This window comes from Oncorhynchus gorbuscha, linkage group LG04 (assembly GCF_021184085.1).
Source record: "Oncorhynchus gorbuscha isolate QuinsamMale2020 ecotype Even-year linkage group LG04, OgorEven_v1.0, whole genome shotgun sequence".
Lineage (NCBI taxonomy): Eukaryota > Metazoa > Chordata > Actinopteri > Salmoniformes > Salmonidae > Oncorhynchus > Oncorhynchus gorbuscha.
This window is the reverse complement of record NC_060176.1, coordinates 40,129,122-40,154,305: the sequence shown is the minus strand read 5'-3', so window position 1 is coordinate 40,154,305 and position 25,184 is coordinate 40,129,122. Positions and strand designations below refer to the sequence as shown.

The window sequence follows — 25,184 nt, the reverse complement described above, 5'->3', positions numbered from 1 at the left end:
ACCTCATGGCTTGGTTTTTGCTCTGACATGCAGTGTCAACTGTGGGACTTTATATAGACAGGGGTGTGCCTTTCCAAATCATGCCCAATCAATTGAATTTACCACAGGTGGACTCCAATTAAGTTGTAGAAACATCTCAATGATGATCAATGGAAACAGGATGCACCTGAGCTCAATTTCGAGTCTCATAGCGAAGGGTCTGAATAATATTGTAAACAACTTTTTTCAGTTTTTTATTTTTAATACATTTGCTAAAAAACAATTACCAGTTTTTCTTTGTCATTATGGGGTATTGTGTGTAGATTAATTATTTTAATTTGTAATGATTTTATTTTTTTATAAAGGCTGTAATGTAACAAAATGTGGAAAATGTCAAGGGGTATGAATACTTTCCGAATGCACTGTAGCTACAGTATCTTCAACCTAGCATACACTCTTACAATTGCTTGGTTGTTTGGATGAACCAACTGCTGGGTTGCAGGCATTGGGTCACTTAGTTGGGTTGTTTTATTTAAAAAGAACCAGGTTGGGTTGTTGATGCTGAGTTATTAAGATATGACCCAGCGGGACAGATCAGAAGGCTGGAGGCGTGTCTTGGTAGGGGCATGGCTTTTATTTTTGGCCACCCGTGAGAGTAAATGTCCTGTTCATTTGTTATGTTGTATTGTCATCACATGTTAAGGTTGAACACTGACAGTTTTGTAGCTTACAGAAGTGTCTGAGTTCCTCAAGAGCCTATGCAAATCCTGATGTTGGAATAGCCACCACTTTAATACTAAATGTAATCAACAATGTTAATAATATATTAGAATATGTAATATGCATAATTCAAGGATATTTGAAATTAGTAGAGTGCTGCACATAGAAGCATTGTACCTGTGTAGCGTATACTGAGACAATTTCACAATCTTATGGCTGATTAATGGCCTGCTGTTTGTTGTTGTTGATTTTTGGGGTTTATTTAATCCATAGCTTCTTAAATAAACAGTTTATGAGTTCCTTTACAAGCTAACGAGGTGAGGAATTTCCACAATGTAATGCTGATGAGGGGCATGATTTCAGTACCCTGCAGTTATGTGTGTGTGTGTGTTGTAGACTTACATAAGAATTGTGATCATCAGAAACTCCATATCCTCTACCCGGGAGGTTAATATTACCATTCTCTTTTTCCAGAGGGCTCTGATTGAGTACATGTGAGTCTGTATCTTGGTAGTATACAGCAATTGAAACGAAGCATAGCCTATCAGTACATATTATGGGGAGTTAGGTGATCAAAATAATATCCATTCAAATTGTCTAATGTTTTTCCTCTGCAGGGACAGAAAGGACACCCTGGTCCCCCCGGTCAACCAGGAGATTCTGTGAGTATTGATATGAGAATGACATTCATCTTTCCTCAGTGATCATATCTTATCAATAATTTCTACTTAACAATACATAAACATATAGGGCAGCTTCAACAATGCAGTTACATAAAACTTAGCATGATGAATGACATCCTCATGCGGTTGTACATTTTTCAGTGGTTATTCTAACAGCTGCCGTCTTTACGTCTCTGCTGGTGTTAATGTGTCTGTCTACCTGACTGGGTCTGAAGTTTGAACCACTGCTGTTAGAGTGGAATACATCAGACAAAAGACTCTCCATCTGTTTACCCAACAAAGCTAAAGCTATGGCTCGGCTGTCAGAACACATTGCTCCATGAAGACCAAAACATAAATTCCTGAAGAGAGAGAAGAAAAGAGAAAGGGAGGGAGAGAGAAGAGAGAGAGAGAGAGAGAGAGAGAGAGTAGAGAGAGAGAGAGAGAGAGAGAGAGAGAGAGAGAGAGAGAGAGAGAGAGAGAGAGAGAGAGAGAGAGAGAGAGAGAGAGAGAGAGAGAGAGAGAGAGAGAGAGAGAGAGGAAACTAATTCTTCTGAAGGGAGGATGTTACACATGAACACATTAGTACCTAAGGAATCTTGGCCAGAGAAATTTAGTTTCTGGCAGAGCTTAAAGTGGGCCAATTAGTCTGGACACCCTAAGGTCACTACTCCCCGAGATTCCTTAAAAAACTACAAATAGTGTTAAGTGTACTGAAGAATGTGCAATTTGTAGTGTACTATCAGAACAAAGAGCGTGGAGTTTTCACTGACCACATGGCCTAACCAGGGAAGAACATTGGCCTAGTTAAAGGGATACTTCAGGATTTTGGCAATGAGGCCCTTTATCCACTTCACCATAGTCAGATGAACTCGTGGATACCATTTTTATGTCTCTGTGTCCAGTATGAAGGAAGTTGCAGGTAGTTTGGCGACCCAATGCTAACCAGCCTTAACGCAATGGCTGGGAAGTACAGTTGAAGTCGGAAGTTTACATACACTTAGGTTGGCAACTACATATATCTTCTGTCTCTCCAAAAGCAACATGGGGCAATATATCAATGGCTATCTATCATGGCAACTGTTACAGACCTTCAAGAATTGCCTAAATGTACTTATCAATATTTCAACATTTTACACTAATAGTATTTGACAGTCATGTATTTTGCAACTAGTGGAGAAATACTTTTTCACATTTGTTTTGGTCAGAACAGGTACAGTTGAAGTCAGAAGGTTACACACACACATAATGACCATTGTTATGTTTGGAGGAAAAAGGTGGAGGCCTGCAAGCCTAAGAACACCATCCCAACCGTGAAGCACAGGGGGTGGCACCATCATGTTGTGGCGGTGCTTTGCTGCAGGAGGGACTGGTGCACTTCACAAAATAGATGGCATCATGAAAGAGGAAAATTATGTGGATATATTGAAGCAACATCTCAAGACATCAGTCAGGAAGTTAAAGCTTGGTCACAAATGGGTCTTCCAAATGGACAATGACCCCAAGCATGCTTGCAAGCAAAGTTGTGGCAAAATGGCTTAAGGACAACAAAGTCAAGGTATTGGAGTGGCCATCACAAAGCCCTGACCTCAATCCTATAGAAAATGTGCGGGCAGAACTGAAAAAGCGTGTACGAGCAAGGAGGCCTACAAACCTGATTCAGTTACACCAGCTCTGTCAGGAGGAATGGGCCAAAATTCACCCAACTTATTGTGGGAAGCTTGTGGAAGGCTACCTGAAACATTTGACCCAAGTTAAACAATTTAAAGGCAATGCTACCAAATACTAATTGAGTGTATGTTGACTTCTGACCCACTGGGAATGTGATGAAAGAAATAAAAGCTGAAATAAATCTCTCTCTACTATTATTCTGACATTTCACATTCTTAAAATAAAGTGGTGATCCTAACTGACCTAAGACAGGGAATGTTTACTAGGATTAAATGTCAGGAATTGTGGAAACTGAGTTTAAATGTATTTGGCTAAGGTGTATGTAAACTTCCGACTTCAACTATATATGGGTATCTGCTTGCAACTACCTTTAATTTCCTTCATACTGGACATAGAGACAGAAAACCAAATATTTTTATAACTAAGCCAAATAGATCACAGCCTGATGTTTCCAATGGGAACAAATGAGTCATAGTGGGCAGAACAAGCAAGGAGGTGGGCAGAGCCAAGCACGAGCTTGCAAGATCCTATTGGTGCATTCTGGCATGCATCTGCATATTTTCTTTAGGTCACGCCTAGTCTGTGAAGTGCACGTGTGCAATAACTCAATTCACTTTTGCACTCCTTCCAAATAATGTGACTTTTTAAAACTTTTTCAAAGGGTACTCTACAAAACTTTGTCCACTCTGTTCATTACATATTCTAGTTTTCGGAACAGAAAACTGTAATGAGATCGAATGTTTCATCAATGAGGAAATGTGCAAAATGTGCAGAATGTGCGACCAAAATCCATATTGTTACGTTTTCTCTCACTGCCGGCCAGCGAGCTTCCTCTCACTACCATATTTGGTAGTGAATGGAAATGCCAAGAGGATGCTTCACATTTATACATCTGGTGATATATCTCTCATTGTTTTATCTGTGATAAAACTGATATCCAAAAATTAATCTGACTTTGAGGATATAGTTAAAAGTTATTTGCCAAATTACCAAAATCCTGAAGTATCCCTTTAAAGGTTTTCACTTTGGCCCAGAGTTCTTAGGGCTGGCACAATTACCGAATTGCAGTGTAACCGACAGTTATGGATGAAGACCTTCATAACCGTTAAAATACAGGATATACTTTAACATGGACTTTTAACAACGTGATGAAACTTTGTCTTCAGTTGCCTAGGCAATTCCCCCCCATGGGGTGGTGCACAATTAGCCCTTCGTCGTCCGGGTTAGGAGAGGGTTTAGCTGGCAGGGATGTTGTTGTCCCATCGCGCACTATTGACTCCTGTGGCGGGCTGGGCGCAATGCACGCTGACACGGTTTCCAGGTGTAAGAGTTTTCTCTGACACATTGGTGCGGCTGGCTACCGGGTTACGCGGGCATTGTGTCAAGAAGCAGTGTGGCTTGGCTGGGTTGTGTTTCGGAGGACAAACGGCTCTCGACCTTCGCCTCTCCCGAGTCCGTATGGGGGTTGCAGCGATGGGACAAGACTGTAACTACCAATTGGGGAGAAAATGGGGTAAATATATTATATATATATATATATATATAAAATATACAGTGCCTTGCGAAAGTATTCGGCCCCCTTGAACTTTGCGACCTTTTGCCACATTTCAGGCTTCAAACATAAATATATAAAACTGTATTTTTTTGTGAAGAATCAACAACAAGTGGGACACAATAATGAAGTGGAACGACATTTATTGGATATTTCAAACTTTTTTAACAAATCAAAAACTGAAAAATTGGGCGTGCAAAATTATTCAGCCCCCTTAAGTGAATACTTTGTAGCGCCACCTTTTGCTGCGATTACAGCTGTAAGTCGCTTGGGGTATGTCTCTCAGTTTTGCACATCGAGAGACTGAATTCTTTTTCCCATTCCTCCTTGCAAAACAGCTCGAGCTCAGTGAGGTTGGATGGAGAGCATTTGTGAACAGCAGTTTTCAGTTCTTTCCACAGATTCTCGATTGGATTCAGGTCTGGACTTTGACTTGGCCATTCTAACACCTGGATATGTTTATTTTTGAACCATTCCATTGTAGATTTTGCTTTATGTTTTGGATCATTGTCTTGTTTGAAGACAAATCTCCGTCCCAGTCTCAGGTCTTTTGCAGACTCCACCAGGTTTTCTTCCAGAATGGTCCTGTATTTGGCTCCATCCATCTTCCCATCAATTTTAACCATCTTCCCTGTCCCTGCTGAAGAAAAGCAGGCCCAAACCATGATGCTGCCACCACCATGTTTGACAGTGGGGATAGTGTATTCAGGGTGATGAGCTGTGTTGCTTTTACGCCAAACATAACGTTTTGCATTGTTGCCAAAAAGTTCAATTTTGGTTTCATCTGACCAGAGCACCTTCTTCCACATGTTTGGTGTGTCTCCCAGGTGGCTTGTGGCATACTTTAAACGACACTTTTTTTAATGGATATCTTTAAGAAATGGCTTTCTTCTTGCCACTCTTCCATAAAGGCCAGATTTGTGCAATATACGACTGATTGTTGTCCTATGGACAGAGTCTCCCACCTCAGCTGGGTATCTCTGCAGTTCATCCAGAGTGATCATGGGCCTCTTGGCTGCATCTCTGATCAGTCTTCTCCTTGTATGAGCTGAAAGTTTAGAGGGACGGCCAGGTCTTGGTAGATTTGCAGTGGTCTGATACTCCTTCCATTTCAATATTATCGCTTGCACAGTGCTCCTTGGGATGTTTAAAGCGTGGGAAATATTTTTGTATTCAAATCCGGCTTTAAATTTCTTCACAACAGTATCTTGGACCTGCCTGGTGTGTTCCTTGTTCTTCATGATGCTCTCTGCGCTTTTAACGGACCTCTGAGACTATTACAGTGCAGGTGCATTTATACGGAGACTTGATTACACACAGGTGGATTGTATTTATCATCATTATTCATTTAGGTCAACATTAGGTCATTCAGAGATCCTCACTGAACTTCTGGAGAGAGTTTGCTGCACGGAAAGTAAAGGGGCTGAATAATTTTGTATGCCCAATTTTTCAGTTTTTGATTTGTTAAAAAAGTTTGAAATATCCAATAAATGTCGTTCCACTTCATGATTGTGTCCCACTTGTTGTTGATTCTTCACAAAAAAATACAGTTTTATATCTTTATGTTTGAAGCCTGAAATGTGGCAAAAGGTCGCAAAGTTCAAAGGGGCCGAATACTTTCGCAAGGCACTGTATATTTGGGCCAATAGCACAGCTACAGTCACCAACTGCTCTAGATAACATAAAAGCAGCCTAACCAGCTCTACTAGAACTGGAGGTAGCTAGCAAGCTAGCCAACTTTAGCCAGTTAGCTTGGGTGCTTGACTGCCATTGTGAGGTCAGAATGCTCAGATCAAACCTACTCCTCGGCCAGATCGAAACGCTCTGAATTTACAAACTCCCAGAGCACACTCCGAGTGAAATTACGAACACATGCATAGAAATAGAATCAATAGAACAGGTATGGAACCTCTAACCCTGGCAAGTTGACTGGTAAACTACTGCAATGGCTGCCTGGTATTGTGATGCAATAATGCCCATGGTAATGTAGAATGTTCATTCAAATGATGTTAACTGATGTGGTTCATGCAATGGAATGTATTTTTTGTTTTACATTTACATTTAACATTTAAGTCATTTAGCAGACGCTCTTATCCAGAGCGACTTACAAATTGGTGCATTCACCTTATGACATCCAGTGGAACAACCACTTTACAATAGTGCATCTAAATATTTTAAGGGGGGGGAGGGAGGGTGAGAAGGATTACTTTATCCTATCCTAGGTATTCCTTAAAGAGGTGGGGTTTCAGGTGTCTCCGGAAGGTGGTGATTGACTCCGCTGTCCTGGCGTCGTGAGGGAGTTTGTTCCACCATTGGGGAGCCAGAGCAGCGAACAGTTTTGACTGAGCTGAGCGGGAACTGTACTTCCTCAGTGGTAGGGAGGCGAGCAGGTCAGAGGTGGATGAACGCAGTGCCCTTATTTGGGTGTAGGGCCTGATCAGAGCCTGGAGGTACTGAGGTGCCGTTCCCCTCACAGCTCCGTAGGCAAGCACCATGGTCTTGTAGCGGATGCGAGCTTCAACTGGAAGCCAGTGGAGAGAGCGGAGGAGCGGGGTGACGTGAGAGAACTTGGGAAGGTTGAACACTAGACGGGCTGCGGCGTTCTGGATGAGTTGTAGAGGTTTAATGGCACAGGCAGGGAGCCCAGCCAACAGCGAGTTGCAGTAATCCAGACGGGAGATGACAAGTGCCTGGATTAGGACCTGCGCCGCTTCCTGTGTGAGGCAGGGTCGTACTCTGCGGATGTTGTAGAGCATGAACCTACAGGAACGGGCCACCGCCTTGATGTTAGTTGAGAACGACAGTTTGTTGTCCAGGATCACGCCAAGGTTCTTAGCGCTCTGGGAGGAGGACACAATGGAGTTGTCAACCGTGATGGCGAGATCATGGAACGGGCAGTCCTTCCCCGGGAGGAAGAGCAGCTCCGTCTTGCCGAAGTTCAGCTTGAGGTGGTGATCCGTCATCCACACTGATATGTCTGCCAGACATGCAGAGATGCGATTCGCCACCTGGTCATCAGAAGGGGGAAAGGAGAAGATTAATTGTGTGTCGTCTGCATAGCAATGATAGGAGAGACCATGTGAGGTTATGACAGAGCCAAGTGACTTGGTGTATAGCGAGAATAGGAGAGGGCCTAGAACAGAGCCCTGGGGGACACCAGTGGTGAGAGCGCGTGGTGAGGAGACAGATTCTCGCCACGCCACCTGGTAGGAGCGACCTGTCAGGTAGGACGCAACCAAGCGTGGGCCGCGCCGGAGATGCCCAACTCGGAGAGGGTGGAGAGGAGGATCTGATGGTTCACAGTATCGAAGGCAGCCGATAGGTCTAGAAGGATGAGAGCAGAGGAGAGAGAGTTAGCTTTAGCGGTGCGGAGCGCCTCCGTGATACAGAGAAGAGCAGTCTCAGTTGAATGACTAGTCTTGAAACCTGACTGATTTGGATCAAGAAGGTCATTCTGAGAGAGATAGCGGGAGAGCTGACCAAGGACGGCACGTTCAAGAGTTTTGGAGAGAAAAGAAAGAAGGGATACTGGTCTGTAGTTGTTGACATCGGAGGGATCGAGTGTAGGTTTTTTCAGAAGGGGTGCAACTCTCGCTCTCTTGAAGACGGAAGGGACGTAGCCAGCGGTCAGGGATAAGTTGATGAGCGAGGTGAGGTAAGGGAGAAGGTCTCCGGAAATGGTCTGGAGAAGAGAGGAGGGGATAGGGTCGAGCGGGCAGGTTGTTGGGCGGCCGGCCGTCACAAGACGCGAGATTTCATCTGGAGAGAGAGGGGAGAAAGAGGTCAGAGCACAGGGTAGGGCAGTGTGAGCAGAACCAGTGGTGTTGTTTGACTTAGCAAACGAGGATCGGATGTCGTCGATCTTCTTTTCAAAATGGTTGACGAAGTCATCTGCAGAGAGGGAGGAGGGGGGGGGAGGGGGAGGAGGATTCAGGAGGGAGGAGAATGTGGCAAAGAGCTTCCTAGGGTTAGAGGCAGATGCTTGGAATTTAGAGTGGTAGAAAGTGGCTTTAGCAGCAGAGACAGAGGAGGAAAATGTAGAGAGGAGGGAGTGAAAGGATGCCAGGTCCGCAGGGAGGCGAGTTTTCCTCCATTTCCGCTCGGCCTTCCGGAGCCCTGTTCTGTGAGCTCGCATTGAGTCGTCAAGCCACGGAGCGGGAGGGAGGACCGAGCCGGCCTCGAAGATAGGGGACATAGAGAGTCAAAGGATGCAGAAAGGGAGGAGAGGAGGGTTGAGGAGGCAGAATCAGGAGATAGGTTGGAGAAGGTTTGAGCAGAGGGAAGAGATGATAGGATGGAAGAGGAGAGAGTAGCGGGGGAGAGAGAGCGAAGGTTGGGACGGCGCGATACCATCCGAGTAGGGGCAGTGTGGGAAGTGTTGGATGAGAGCGAGAGGGAAAAGGATACAAGGTAGTGGTCGGAGACTTGGAGGGGAGTTGCAATGAGGTTAGTGGAAGAACAGCATCTAGTAAAGATGAGGTCGAGCGTATTGCCTGCCTTGTGAGTAGGGGGAAGGTGAGAGGGTGAGGTCAAAAGAGGAGAGGAGTGGAAAGAAGGAGGCAGAGAGGAATGAGTCAAAGGTAGACGTGGGGAGGTTAAAGTCGCCCAGAACTGTGAGAGGTGAGCCGTCCTCGGGAAAGGAGCTTATCAAGGCATCAAGCTCATTGATGAACTCTCCGAGGGGACCTGGAGGGCGATAAATGATAAGGATGTTAAGCTTGAAAGGGCTGGTAACTGTGACAGCATGAAATTCAAAGGAGGCGATAGACAGATGGGTAAGGGGAGAAAGAGAGAATGACCACATGGGAGAGATAAGGATCCCTATGCCACCACCCCGCTGACCAGAAGCTCTCGGGGTGTGCGAGAACACGTGGGCGGACGAAGAGAGAGCAGTAGGAGTAGCAGTGTTATCTGTGGTGATCCATGTTTCTGTCAGTGCCAAGAAGTCGAGGGACTGGAGGGAGGCATAGGCTGAGATGAACTCTGCCTTGTTGGCTGCAGATCGGCAGTTCCAGAGGCTACCGGAGACCTGGAACTCCACGTGGGTCGTGCGCGCTGGGACCACCAGATTAGGGTGGCAGCAGCCACGCGGTGTGGAGCGTTTGTATGGTCTGTGCAGAGAGGAGAGAACAGGGATAGACAGACACATAGTTGACAGGCTACAGAAGATTGTTATTACATAAGTTGTTATGTCGAATTGAGTTGAATTAAGAAATCAGAGCACATATTGATGGAAACACTTCCTGCTTTTACTTCCTGATTTTAATTCCTGCTTTGCTCCTATGTGTACACTTACACTGGCCGCCATTCCACCTATTATGGTATCATTGACTTGAGTGGGGACGCCCATTCTATTTCTATTGATGATATTTTTGGGAATTTTTTGCCTATACTGTAGATAGAGCCAATATCAGCAATGGTTCTGCTACCTTCCAAACGCACTGCTGACCACACAAAGGTTCTTTATCAAGTGCCTAATTCCTCTTTCTCCATTATTCTCTTCCTATACTACACAGATTCAATTCAAAGCCAGGGAAGCTGGAATTTTGAATGACAGTTATTGTGGCATGAAACAGCTATTCGTCTCACTCCTTGTCTTCTGTCTCACTCACTCCTTCATTTCTCTCTTTCTGCAGGGTGAGCAAGGAGCACACGGAAGCCCAGGGGCCAAAGGTTATCCTGGCAGGCAGGTGCAGTAAATCTAGTGTTGCAGTGCTAGCTAAGGGTCCACACACACCATACAGTACTTTTACAGAAAGGCTAAGCATGGCTACACACACCAAACATACTCAGCCCATTTCAGTGAGTGGGTAGAGAGTGGCACTGGTATTGGGATTGGGAATGGAAACAGTACAACCTGTTGAGACTTTTATAGGTGATTGAAATAAAGAGAGTCTTTGGAAGAGTGACACACAAGTGTAAGACTGTCAAGAGCACCTGTGTCAGGATTAGGGTTGCACATTTTTGGTTGCTTATTGGTGCCCCCGGACTAAAATAAAGTGCCAAAGGCTTTTACTTAGGAAGCCATGCCTTTACTGAAAAAGTAATGTAACTGCAATTAAACTGTGATTAATGTAAGCTGCTCCCTCAATGCAAATACGTTTTCATCAGTCTTTAGGAGCTGACACTGTGAGTTTCATTCAGCGCTGCCTCTTTTGAGAAAGTCATTTGAATACATTTGATAAAGTCCCTCATTGCTGAGTAGTATGTGGGTTTCTCTGCACTGTAAAACATGCTTCCTCCCTACTCTCCAGAACGCACATTTGTAAAGCCGCCGACATAAACGCGCAGCTGGGAAATAGCTCTCAGCTTGGCTTGTTCACAATGTTTATAATAGCTTAGAGTTCAGGCCTGGGTCTTTGTTCCTTTGGTGCTCTAACTCTGTCACTGTTGTAACTCCCCAGATAGACACACACTTCACACACATGGGCGGGCACTCACACACTCGCACACACTGTTGTAACTCCCTAGCTAGATACACACGCCAGACTGATGGATTAGGTTTTAAGCACCCCTTTCCATCTGTAGACTGTGAATCACTTGAGACAGTATAAATAGAGTCCATGTTCATTAAGGTCGGCTCATCTTCGAGATTACATAATGGAGACTATCACTCCACTGATCTGCATGCTGGTAAATACATCTTGGAATTATTCAGCCAACACCAATTGTTGTCAATCAGTTATTATGTTGAAAGCACTCATCACAATTAGAGTCCAATCCACTTACACTTTCATCTGTACATTTAAAGTGTTGTATGCATTAGGGAATGCATTATCTAAATGCATTTCTAATGTCATTTTGTATGCCTTTTTTTCTGTAGGGTTTACCTGGACCTGTTGGAATTATGGGGCCTAAAGGAGTCCGGGTGAGTGGTCGACAAATGTTCATGAACAAAGTAACATCTCTGTACTGTACTGTAAATGGTTCGTCCTTTTTTCAAGATATGTCTTGTGCGCTGTTGGTTCTGTTTAAGTGTTTTAGTACAATCCATCTGACATGTTATATCTTTGTAATCATGGAATGATATATACAGGATGAACGTACTTACTTAAAAGAGCCCTGTTTGTTTCAATTTTTTATCATGTTCTGTTTACTTACAGTATAAATACACTGCCTATACAGTCATCACGAGAAGATGTTGACTTCTCTCAATGGCCAAAGAGCATCACTGTCAGCCAAAGTGCCTGCATGCTCAACATATACATGTAACAGATTGACAGCAGACCTGGGTTTAAGTATTCATTGTTTTCTTATAAATAATTTAGCTACACTTCATTGAGTCCCAAAAGTGCAAAAACCCATCCATCTGATACCCTAGACAGGCTGGGTCATGGGTTTGATTCCCGCTGGTGTCACCCATATGTAAAATGTTTGCACACATGACTGTAAGTGGCTTTGGATAAAAGTGTCTGTGCTAAATGACATATATTAGCAAATGCTCAAAGTATTTGAACGAAAACAAATACTATTTGAACCCAGGTCAGATTCACAGTAAGGTGTATACAGACAAAGATAAACACCGTACAGTCAATTCCTCTGTTTTTACAGTAAAGTACACCCCACTCTGAAGATGACTTTGTTCCAAATGTCTCTTGCCAATTGCTGTGTTAAATGAACTGTGAAAAACATGTTATATGAATCAATAGAACCAGAGTGGTCACATAAAAATAGACATTATATAAATGTCATTTGTCCAAGACAGCCCTGTTAACTCACCACCCAGTTAGCACATAACGTTCTTAGAGCATGGTGAGAGCACAGTTGTCCTATGGTTATTTTGCATACAATATTCCCAGAACTTTCTGAACATGGTGAAGGATAGTTGCTTGTCTTTGGAACATTATTAACACATTTAAGGTACTTGACAAAAAAATGTTATTTTCTTGTTATTTCATTACTTTAACAAAACGTTTCCTAAAAGTTCAAACATGGTTACATTTCATTTCAATGTTGGTAATGTTCTAGGAATGTTTTCCAACTAGTTTGTCATTTGGAATTCTCACTAATATTTCAGTGTTAAGAAACAACGTTCTTCTGTGGGCATTTCAGTACTTCAGCATAACGTTTCCTACAGGTTTCCTCATGATTCTGATTAAAGTAATGTTCTAAATTGTTCAGAGAATTTTAAGAAACAACATTCTTTTCTGGGAATTTTAGTACAATGACAGAACTAGCGAATGGTGTTTCCTTCGTCACATTGGTGCAGCTGGCTTCCGGGTTAAGCGGGCGGGTGTTAAGAAGCGCAGTTTTGCGGGTCATGTTTCGGAGATTGCATGATTCGACCTTCGCCTCTCTCCGTTGGGGATTTTCAGTGATGAGATGAGATTGTAATTGGATATCACGAAAAAGGGGACAAAATACCAAAAATGTACTCAAATTAACCCAATATAAACTAGTAGGGTTATTAAAAGTCTTAATGAAACATTGAGGAAGTTATTTAAAAACCTAAAAATAACCTAGAACTTCCCTTCTCAGAGTGTTAATAAAACATCCCAGAGTAAAATGTTCTCAGAACCTCCATGTAACTTAACTTTTTCATTTCTTCCAGAACAGGCAAAATGTTCAATTCTGTTCTCGCCTTCTTTCACTTCTGTTTAAAAAACGTTCAGTTTACCGGTCAGAAAATGGCTTCATTCCCACAACCAATATGAAACCAAAAACATATGTTCCCACTTCCAAGGAACCAAATGTGCTAGCTGGGTATGATTACAATTGAGTTTTCTGTGATGATGTTGTGTTGATGTTGGTACAACAAGACATTTAAAGTACTGTACAAGCAATTAGCAAGGAAATACTTTCTGTTTAATACTTTCTTGAATCACTTGTTGCCTGAATGTAAAGTGTTGTTGATTATGTTGTTGTTGTTGCTTGTATAGCTCATCTGAATCTCAACATGGTCCAGTTCATGTATTTTTTCCCTTTAACATTTGTATCACTCGTTGTTCTTCAGTTCCCCTGTGACTCCCCCTGCTCTCCCCCTCTCTCTCCTCCCTCTCCTCCCTCCATCTCTCTCACCCTCCATCCCTGAGCAGCCCCCTTGGCCCGGACTCATCAGAGATCCCTGACGTGAGGGTATGTGCCCTTGGACTACATCGTGGAAGGCAGCACCATGCAGTCCATGGGCATATACACTTGCCTCAAGGCTTGGTTCTTCATGAAGAGCCACCTGCCTGGAGACAACAGAAACTCCCAAAAATGACTAAAGTAACACTGATGGGATGATACCAAAGAAGAGATGTATAGCACTTCATTCTAATGTGTATTTTCTTTGTTCCTCATCCCTAATCCCGTTCAATCCATTCAACCTATCCTTTTCTTCACTTCTTTCCTATGCTCTAACTCTACCCTCTTTTCACCCCTCCCCCTTTCCCTTCACCCCCCCCCCTCTCGCCCCAATTCCACAACTCTCTTTGCAGGGTTTCATAGGAATCGCAGGGCTTTTTGGCCTTCCTGGACCTGATGGTGAGAGAGTAAGTAGTCCAGAATAACTCTTAATACAGTACTCAAAATAGGAATATGACAAAGACACTAAAAGCATTACATTCCAAGAAAGGTATGATTTCTACCTCTTGGAACTACTACTACTACTACTACTACTACTTCATGCATTAGCAATGCAAACAACACCCTACTGTACCTGTCTTAGTCCTATGGGGGGAAATGCACAATAGCTGAAAACCCTCCTATGGGCATTAGTTGTCAGTCACGATTGTCAGGTGTGACTCTTAGTGAGTTTAAACGTTTGTGAAGTAAAGGTGCTTACACTGGATGAAATGCTACCAGTAAGCACGCTCCACCAAACCACCAAGAGATGACTGGAGTAGCCCTAGGCCCTTGTCAAAATATTTGCACAGGATCAAGCTCTGGTGGAATTCCAGCCATCCCTACTGTTTGTGATAATAGTCAGGAGCTAATACTAAGGAGCTGGAGCAAGAGCTGCTTCGGATTAGCCTGACCAGAACTCATAGACTCATATTCCCAGAAGGACTCAGTCCAGTGGTGCAACATTGTATAGTAGAGAGAGTCTCTTTGGACGTGTTTGATATTTGTATTGGTTTTAGTAGGCTATGTTTAAGAACCATTCCTAATCTACTTGTAAAATAAATATGAAATATTATTTACATTTTGTCTCCTCTTCTTGGTCTTTCTTCTCTTATACCTTTCCTCATATTCCTTCCTTCCTTCTTTCATCCCTATTTTTCTCTACCTCCTTAGGGTATTCCTGGTGATCGTGGCAAGAAGGGCAAGATGGGTAGGCCGGTAAAGTTTTCTCTCAAAATACCTTTTTATAACAATTCCAATACTTTGAAATCAACTGTTATTTTTTCCATTCTCTGATACCTAGAGGTTGTAGGTCTAGGGTAGTTTAGTGGGCATGGCATGTCTATCATTCACAGGAAGTCTTGAGTGTGTATGGAGCCCCCTTGACTTTAGGCATACATCTGTGATTTATGTTGTGGTAACCTCCACACAACCAGAGGGGAAGATTTGTCTTTTCACTCTGGAGATGGCTGGCTACCCCTTGAGTCATAAGTCTGTATATTTCCATAGTCTATTCAGTATATAATTAGAAAATATGGGATGAGAGTTGGAAGGAGTGCAGCTATGGCACCAATTGACACTATTGCCAAATATCCCAGTTTTACACCGAACAAAAATATAAACATGTAAAGAAAGTGTTGGACCCTTATTTAATGAGCTGAAATAAAAGATCCCACAAATTTTCTCTACGCACAAATTTGTTTACATCCCTGTTAGTGAACATTTCTCCTTTGCCAAGATAATCCATCCACCTGACAGGTGTGGCATATCAAGAAGCTGATTAAACAGCATGATCATTACACATGTGTACCTTGTGCTGGGGACAATAAAAGGTCACTCTAAAATGTGCAGTTTTGTCACGCAACACAATGCCTCAGATGTTTTGAGGGAGTGTACAATTGGCATGCTGACTGCAGGAATATCCACTAGAGATGAATGTTGAATGTTTAATGTTAATTTCTCTACACTAAGCCACCTCCGAACATCATTTTAGAGAATTTGGCAGTATGTCCAACCGGCCTCACAACCGCAGACCATGTGTAATCACATCAGCCCAGCACCTCCACATCTGGCTTCTTCACCTGTGGGATCATCTGAGACCAGCCATCCGGACAGCTGATGAAACTGTGGGTTTGCACAACCAAAGAATTTCTGCAGAAACTGTCTCATAAACGGCATCTGCTTGCTCGTTGACCTCACCAGTCTTGACCTGACTTCAGTTTGACATCGTAACTGACTTCAGTGGGCAAATGCAAACCTTCAAAAGCCACTGGCAGGCTGGAGAAGTGTACACTTCCCGGATAAATCCCGGTTTCAACTGTACCGTGCAGAAGGCAGACATCGTGCATGGTGTCAAGTGGGCAAGCGGTTTGCTGATGTCAACATTGTGGACAGAGTGACCCATGATGGGGTTATGGTATGGGCAGGCATAAGCTACAGACAACAAACAGAATTGCATTTTTTTGCTGAAAATGTGAATGCACAGAGATACCTTGATGATATCCTGAGGCTCATTGTCACATTGTCATTCAACCGTCACCATCACCTCATGTTTCAGCATGATAATACACTGCCCCAGGTCTCAAGGGTCTGTACACAATTCCTGGAAGCTGAAAATTTCCCAGTTCTTCCATGGCCTGCTACTCACCTGACATGTTACCATTGAGCATGTTTGGGATGCTCTGGATTGACGTGTACGACAGCGTGTTCCAGTTCCTGCCAAGATCCAGCAACTTCGCACAGCCTTTGAAGAGGAGTGGGACAACATTCCACAGGCCACAATCGGCAGCCTGATCAACTCTATGCGAAGGAAATGTGTCACACTTCATGAGGCAAATGGTGGTCACATTAGATAATGACTGGTTATCTGATTCATGCCCCTACTTGTTTTAAAGGTGTGTTCCCAGTCATGTGAAATGTATCATTTAGGGCCTAATGAATTTATTTAAATTGACGGAATTCCTTATATGAACTGTAACTCAGTAAAATCTTCAAAATGGTTGCATGCTGCGTTTATATTTTTGTTCAGTGTATGTAATTACATATAATTAACACCAAGTTCTATTTATTTATTTAATCAATTAATGTTGAACATTGATAACATTGAGATCTGAATGGCATTCATTCAAAGGGTAGTTCACAGAGCATATCTGTGTTTTGTATTTTGTTCATCTAAAGACTATTACAAAGTCCATTACATTGGAGCAATGTGGTGAAGGAACTTTTGGTTTTGGAATTCCAGAGCAGCTAGCCACAGACCAGGGAAGTATATTCATTGGCGCCTGCATGGGAATTTTCAATTCTCACATAAACATATTGAGTTGTGCTTACATGGAAAATCCTGATGTTCCCAAATGACTTATATAAATAGAGATATTTTTCCAAGCATAGCTTTACAATGGTACATGATGAAGTGGTTTATTAAACTGATGATGGTCATTGAACAAGAATTAAAGCTGGCACAGAACAGCAATAGATGTTGAGGAGAGTGCTGCTTCAGCATTTAATGATGGCATCTCTTGTGTGTTTGTCTCTGTGGTGCCATACCGGCCTTTCTCTTTCTGCTTCTCATCTTCAGTAGCTAGTTTTGCCTCTTTACATTCAGTCCTCTGAACATCTTTTCACAGTAACTATCGGAAGTTCAGTGGCACTTGCATATGACAGTTAATCAAATGTGGAATCAGATGCATTACCTTGCAGCAGAGGTCATACTACCTACAATCTTTCAAGTAACATCTTTGAGTTAAAAAGCAATGCAAGAGCTGAGAAGGAGTCATATGTTTTTGTTTAAACTAGTACGCTCGTAGAAAAAAAGAGTTCCAAACGATTCTTTGGCTGTCTCCATAAGAAAACGCTTTTTAGTCCATTTTTGGTTACAGGGAGAACCTTCTGTGGAAATGATTTTACATAGAACCCAAAATGGTTCTACCTGGTACCAAAAAAAGGGTTCTTCAAAGGGTTATCATTTTAAGCTCTTGATAGCAACTTTCTTTTAAGAGTGTACTATTGGAGTTTTGGAGAGAAGTGCTGTTTTCCACATTTTCAATGGCATCACATTGCAGCAATTACCAGCTTATTACTTTCCCCCAGATCTTTGACTAATGCTTTACTCAAGATTGCCTGCCACAGAAATATTTAGACCAATGATCTGAATAATATCTCATGTAATAGAACTGCCTGTAAGATCTCCATAGCTTCATCTAATGTTACATTTTCCATCCCACTCTGTGGGGCTAGAAGACCTCTACTAATAGTGCCATTCATCATGCAGACAGTATATACTCTAACTACAGCGCTTGTCTCCTGTGGTGGAGAAAGGTGAACACTGAAGCTGAAGCAGTAGCAGGTTGTTGTTGACCTTGGCAACGGGACAAGCGGCACACGTTGAGCGTGTGGCCTAGCAGAACCCTCAGCCTCCCAGAGCCTTAGTCTAGCCTATCGGAGCATCACAGCTCTTGTTCTCTGATTCTATAATGGAACAGTTGGAGCCAGGAGGAGGAAAGGGAAGAGCCCAGTCAGCAGATCCAGAGCCAGACCAGTCAGCCCCCAGGCTGGTTAGGGCTCCTGCCAGCGAGGCTCAGCGCAGCATGGAGCCCTCCCAAACACTCAGCCATGGAATTTCATGCCACCGCACGCAGTCTACTAGGAATGAAGAGACCAAGGAGCTTGTTTGCAGGGTGCAGTTTGAATTGTTGCTTGCTTGGGGTTTTATTCTGCAAACCCCTATGAAGGGGATGGAGTTTGTTAACTGAGTGCTGACTTTGTGTTTTGAGAATGTAAATGTACACTGAACAAAATTATAAATGAAACATGCAACAATTTTAAAGAATTTACTGAGCTACAGTCCGTATAAGGAAATCAGTCAATTGAAATAAGTGAATTAGGCCCTAATCTATGGATTTCACATGACTGGGAATACAGATATGCATCTGTTGGTCACAAATACCTTCAAAATAAGATAGTGGTGTGGATCAGAAAACCAGTCAGTGTCTGATGTGATCATCATTTGCCTCATGCATCGCAACACATCTCCTTCACATAGAGTTGATCAGGCTGTTGATTGTGGCCTGTGGAATGTTGTCCCACTCCTCTTCAATGGCTGTGCAAAGTTGCTAGATATTGGCGGGAACTGGAACACGCTGTCGTACACGTTGATCCAGAGCATCCCAAACATACTCAATGGGTGACATGTCTGGTGAGTATGCAGGCCATGGAAGTGCTGGGACATTTTCAGCTTTCAGGAATTATGTACAGATCATTGAGACATGGGGCTGTGCATTATCATGCTGAAACATGAGGTGATTGCGGCGGATGAAAGACAAGACAATGGGCCTCAGGATCTCATCACAATATCTCTGTGCATTCAAATTGCCATTGATAAAATGCAATTGTGTTAGTGTCCATAGCTTATGCCTGCCAGTAACTTCACTGCAACCACGGGGCACTCTGTTCACAAAGTCAACATCAGCAAACCACTTGCCCACACAATGCCATACACGTGGTCTGAGGTTGTGAGGCCAGTTGGACGTACTGTCAAATTCTCTAAAATGACATTGGGGCGGCTTATGGTAGAGAAATGAACATTTAATTATCTGCCAACAGCAGATAATGGTGGACAATTGCATGCTCCCTCAAAACTTGAGACATCTCTGGCATTGTGTTGTGTGACAAAACTGCATTTTTAGAGAGGCCTTTTATTGTCCCCAGCACAAGATGCACCTGTGTAATTATCATGCTGTTTAATCAGCTTCTTGATATGCCACACCTGTCAGGTGGATGGATTTTTTTGGGAAAGAAGAAATGCTCACTCACAGAAATGGAGACAAATTTGTGCACAAAATTTGAGAGAAATAATCTTTTTGTGCATATGGAAATTTCGGGGTCTTTTATTTCAGCTCATGAAACATGGGACCAACACTTTACATGCTGTGTTCATATTATTGTTCAGTGTATTTTGTCAATATGTACAGTAACAAAACAGTGGGAAATGTGTTAATCATACATTAACAAACACCCACTATGAGTATATTTATGATCATCATCACGGTGTTCTTATCTGCTTCCGTGTTGAACTGAATGTTAAGCAACATAAAACACTATAGTGCACTTTATGGAATACTGTAGCTTTGTGGATAATAGCCACACCAATGTGATTAATCCTTGGAAGCCTAATATTCCAAGAACATTTTCTCACGGTCAACTCTGGGTTTGGGAAAATAATGGTATGTAATGGTTGGCCATGTCAATTATGGTCTAGTACATTCTATTTCCATTACTGCTATTTGATTGCCTGCTGCGTTGCAGACTGTTGTGTTTCTATGTTTCTTCCATGGTGTGTAACAGCTCTGTGCTGTACAGAGTGATAACATGTCTGTTCTCTCCTCTCTCTGTGTTTGTCTACTCAGGGGTTTCCCGGGGACTTTGGCGAGCGGGGACCACCAGGACCAGACGGAAACCCAGTAAGTGAAACAGCAGGTCTCCCCCTGTCCCCTTGAACACCCTTGTCTATCACTCCAGACCTGGGTTCAAAAAACAGCCTATATTGTTTCTTTCAAATACTTAAGCTGCACTTGGTAGAGTCTGCCTGGCACAATGGACCAACTGGAATAGTCCCAAAAGTGAAATGACTGCCCATCTGGCACTTCAGGCAGGCTCAATCAAAGAGAAAACAAATGCTATTTTAAATTCAGCATGTCTTTTTGAAGGTTTCTCTTGTTGTTTTTATACAGTCATAGGTCTACTTGATTTAATACCTTTGTTTGGATTCACTGATTAGCAAAAACAACAGAAACTATCTATTTACAGAATTTGAACGACTGATTTGCATAATTTCAGTACAGCAGTTAAGAGTGCTTGATCACTTCATGGGTGCACTGAAGTAGTGAAACTGCACACCATGCCTGTTTGCTTCCAGGCAGTCCTTAACTCAACACACACACACACACACACACACACACACACACACACACACACACACACACACACACACACACACACACACACACACACACACACACACACACACACACACACACACACACACACACACACACACACACACACACACACACACACACACACACACAGTTGATGAATTTTAAATATGTAGACCTCGCACTGCATTTGATCTTACTTGTTTCTTTCTGGAAGTAAGACCTGAAGATTTTCTACTCCTGAGTCCTGAACGGATAATGATTCCAGTCTGAGACTTTGTTACATAGTTAGTTATTAAGTGTTACCGTTAGCTACATAGTTATATGCCACAAGCCAATTCACTGTTTGGTCTTTGATCATTTATACCACAGCCCTCCACACCATGAAGGAGCTCTGGACTTGAATTTTTTTTAAATTTTTATTTCACCTTTATTTAACCAGGTAGGCCAGTTGAGAAGTTCTCATTTACAACTGCAACCTGGCCAAGATGAAGCAAAGCAGTGCGACAAAAACAACAAAACAGAGTTACACATGGGATAAACAAACGTACAGTCAAAAACACAATAGAAAAACAGTGTGTGCAAATGTTGTGAGGTTAGGGAGGTAAGGCAATAAATAGGCCATAGTGGTGAAATAATTACAATTTAGCATTAACACTGGAGTGATAGATGTGTAGATGATGAATGTGCAAGTAGAGATACTGGGGTGCAAGAGGGTAAGTAATAATATGGGGATGCCATAGGTGGGTGTGCTATTTACAGATTGGCTGTGTACAGGTACAGTGATCAGTAAGCTGCTCTGACAGCTGATGTTAAAGTTAGTGAGGGAGCTATAAGTCTCCAGCTTAAGTGATTTTTGCAATTTATTCCAGTCATTGGCAGCAGAGAACTGGAAGGAAAGGCGGCCAAACGAGGTATTGGCTTTGGGGATGACCAGTGAAATATACCTGCTGGAGCGTTTGCTACGGGTGGGTGTTGCTATGGAGACCAGTAAGCTGAGATAAGGCGGGGCTTTACCTAGCAAAGACTTATAGATAACGTGGAGCCAGTGGGTTTGGCAACGAATATGTAGCGAGGGCCAGCCCACGAGAGCATACAGGTCACAGCGGTGGGTAGTATATGGGGCTTGGGTGACACTGTGGATGGCACTGTGATAGACTACATCCAATTTGCTGAGTAGAGTGTTGGAGGCTATTTTGTAAATGACATCGTCAAAGTCGGGGATCGGTAGCATAGTCAGTTTTACGAGGGTATGTTTGGCAGCATGAGTGAAGGAGTCTTTGTTGCGAATTGGAAGCCGATTCTAGATTTCATTTTGGATTCTGAGATGCTTAATGTGTGTCTGGAAGGATAGTTTAAAGTCTAACCAGACACCTAGGTATTTGTAGTTGTCCACATAGTAGTGATGCTACTCTGTTGTCCAGAGTAGTGATGCTAGGCGGATGGGCAGATCCGGGCAGCAATCAGTTGAAGAGCATGCATTTAGTTTTACTAGCATTTAAGAGCAGTTGGAGGTCACGGGAGGAGTGTTGAATGGCATTGAAGCTCGTTTGGAGGTTTGTTAACACAGTGTCTAAGGAAGGGCCAGATATATACAAAATGGTGTCGTCTGCGTAGAGGTGGATCAGAGAATCACCAGCAGCAAAAGTGACATCATTGATATATACAGAGAAAAGAGTTGGCCCGAGAATTGAACCCTGTGGCATCCCAATAGAGACTGCCAGAGGTCCGGACAACAGGCCCTCTGACTTGACACACTGAACTCTATCTGAGAATTAGTTGGTGAACGAGGCAATCATTTGAGAAACCAAGGCTATTGAGTCTGCCGATAAGAATGCTGTAATTGACAGAGTCGAAAGCCTTGGCCAGGTCGATGAAAACGGCTGCACATTACTGTTTTTTATCTATGGTGGTTATGATATCAGTTAGGACCTTGAGCGTGGCTGAGGTGCACCCATGACCAGCTCGGAAAACAGATTGCATGGTAGAGAAGGTACGGTGGGACTCGAAATGGTCTGTGTTTGTTAACTTGGCTTTCTGTGGACTCAGTGATATCTGGAGAAAGTGTGAACTATATCCTGGCGTGTTCATTGCACATTCATACGTTTGCTCATTCATTGACATGCTTAGAGACATAGAGTACCTGGTAACACTACATTTTGAGGGGTCATTATATTACAATGTAATAACATGTGTAATTACACTGTAACAAGTATTGTAGTTAATCGTAATAATTCATAGTTACACTATAAAAACAGCATGTAACTTGTGATTGTTACAGTCTGTAATTACAGAGGTGTACAACAAATGCGTGTTACCATGCTTTTTACATGTGGGCAAGTTTCCACTAAATTCACCAATTTAGTGTTTTGTTTCTTCTCGACAGCATCCGATTTAGTAACAACTTTCACAAGGTTGTAATCTCTTGTGGACAGTTGCACTGGGTGTCCAAGATTAGAAAGGTTGAAGGCTCCCTAGGCTATAATTACCAACCCGTAAATGTACAGTATTTAAAATCTCCACATTGTTGCTAGGAAGTTAACCCCAAAAGTGTATATTCTGGGTTAACTTGGTTGAGTTTACAAAAACAGATCAGATATACGTCAACCTCTCTGACTGGGGGCTACCATATGGGTGTCAAAATATCCTCCATACACCGGCTTTGAGGGCATTATCTCTTTTATATAACAGGTTACATATTCAAAAACGGTTCCGCTTTGGTTACAACCCTTTTTGGGGCTATATAGAACCCTTTTTTATGGTTGTTTTACATAACCTTTATGCAGAATGCTTCTATAAAGAACAAAACGAGCTGAGTCCAAACCACACCCTCAAATATTTGAATAAGCCGCCTCCCCTACATTTCAATTATCATTAAAAGAATAAAGAACCCTTTTGTGACCTGTGAAGAACCATTGATCCTAGATGATAGTGCACATGTCTAGGCTAGCACATGTCTAGGCTAGGAAATCGACAACGATCTGTCTTCGTCTGTTTCTTTCTGGACTCTGAGACCTTATGGAAATCTGTGGTGGAGAAAAATAATGTATGACAATTTAGCAAATACACAACAATTAGCCTACTAGCTAGCTATAATCAGAGACGGTATAGAATCCGTCCTCCGATCTGTCTGCTATCATTATTATCATGATTTCTATCATTTAGGGTTAGGCCTATTGCTAGGCCTAGCTACAGTACATAGTTGTTATGGTACAAAGCTAGCATAATACTAATAATGGTGCTTGCTCACATCAATAAACTAGCTAGTGTTTTCATCGAAAAGGAACTACTCATAGGTGAGTTACCACAAGTATACAAAAATCAAAACAAATTGCATGGAAAACCTACCTACTCTCTCCTGTGTGTACGTTTTTGTCTCTACCACACTTTGTTTATTTCGCAGCAATCTCTTATGTCTGCATTTTGAACATCACCTTCTTATTGATCCCAGTTCTTTGCACACTGTCACTAGGAGTCAGTGTAAACACAAATTGTGGGCATGATCGAGGTTGTTGTTATTTCGAGCGCATTGCGCAGATGGGCAGAGCTTGACGTGATGCCTTAAACTAACTTCCCAGTGAAAATCTCACTTTTATTCTATTCTTATTCTGTTAACTCATATCCAAATAATGTTGTTGACTAGTCCTATACAGATGTCGGATCTTAACTTGATCACTTTTATTCGCTGAGAATTTGCGTGATCCATCAGGAAATTCAGATTTGTGAGTGGCTGAAACTGAGCCGTTCTCTTTCTCTCCATGTGAGGGCAGTCAAGTCATTGAGATCCAGTCTTGCTATCAAAATAATGTTCTCTCTCGCTCGCTCAAATACTAGGTCTTGGTCCTATTACTGCAACATTCAAATGTACAAACATTTATCTGAAATGCAGCCATACATATCAACCATCCTTTTATATATCTTAATAACACAAGATAGATATTGGTCTCCATTAGGCTATGACATAAGTTGAGATGACAATACCAACATGAGGGCGAACATATCTTGAAAGACTTGCAAGCAGGACACCGTCATCATCTTTTAGGGAGCGATAATGAAGGGACCAATAACGGTTGCACTTGAGATCAGCTGTGCGGGTGAATTTAGCGCGTATTGATGGTTTAACGAGACATTAGCTGGCAATAATAAGGATGCTTCCTTTTGAGGCAGGATTTCTAGGTAGGACGTCAAAATTGGCATGTCCCAATCCCATGTATCCTCAGTCGGGAAAGCTATCCCATAACACTTAGCGGTGCATTGAAAAATATATTATAATAATCATAATTAACATCGGACAGAAGTCCCCCTTGGGATAACATATTCCTGAAGAATAAGTAATAACTTTGCGAAATGTAGGTTTAATGTTTATTTATTCATCAAATTATGTTAAAATGTTCAACAAATTATTGTCATATGAATTTTTCATTCAACTGTTGAGTAACTGTAATCACATTTTACTCCATTGCATTGGCGAGTGGTGCAGCGGTCTAAGGCACTGCATCGAGTGGCACCTCTTGCACTGCATCTCAGTGCAAGAGATGTCACTGCAGTCCCTGGTTCAAATCCAGGCTGCATCACATCCGGACGTGATTGGGTGTTCCGTAAGGTGGCACACAATTGGCCCAG

At 42.6% G+C, this 25,184-nt stretch overlaps 1 protein-coding gene across 1 annotated transcript in view; it reads left to right on the top strand.

Annotated features, from left to right (window-relative positions):
* col27a1b (collagen, type XXVII, alpha 1b) overlaps positions 1–25,184 on the top strand; it is a 167,452-nt gene that overhangs the window by 62,428 nt on the left and 79,840 nt on the right. The window contains exons 8-13 of the mRNA XM_046346768.1: positions 1,317–1,361; positions 10,221–10,274; positions 11,408–11,452; positions 14,004–14,057; positions 14,803–14,847; positions 20,034–20,087. Coding sequence (XP_046202724.1) covers positions 1,317–1,361; positions 10,221–10,274; positions 11,408–11,452; positions 14,004–14,057; positions 14,803–14,847; positions 20,034–20,087 — 297 coding nt within the window. The remainder of the gene's footprint in view (positions 1–1,316; positions 1,362–10,220; positions 10,275–11,407; positions 11,453–14,003; positions 14,058–14,802; positions 14,848–20,033; positions 20,088–25,184) is intronic.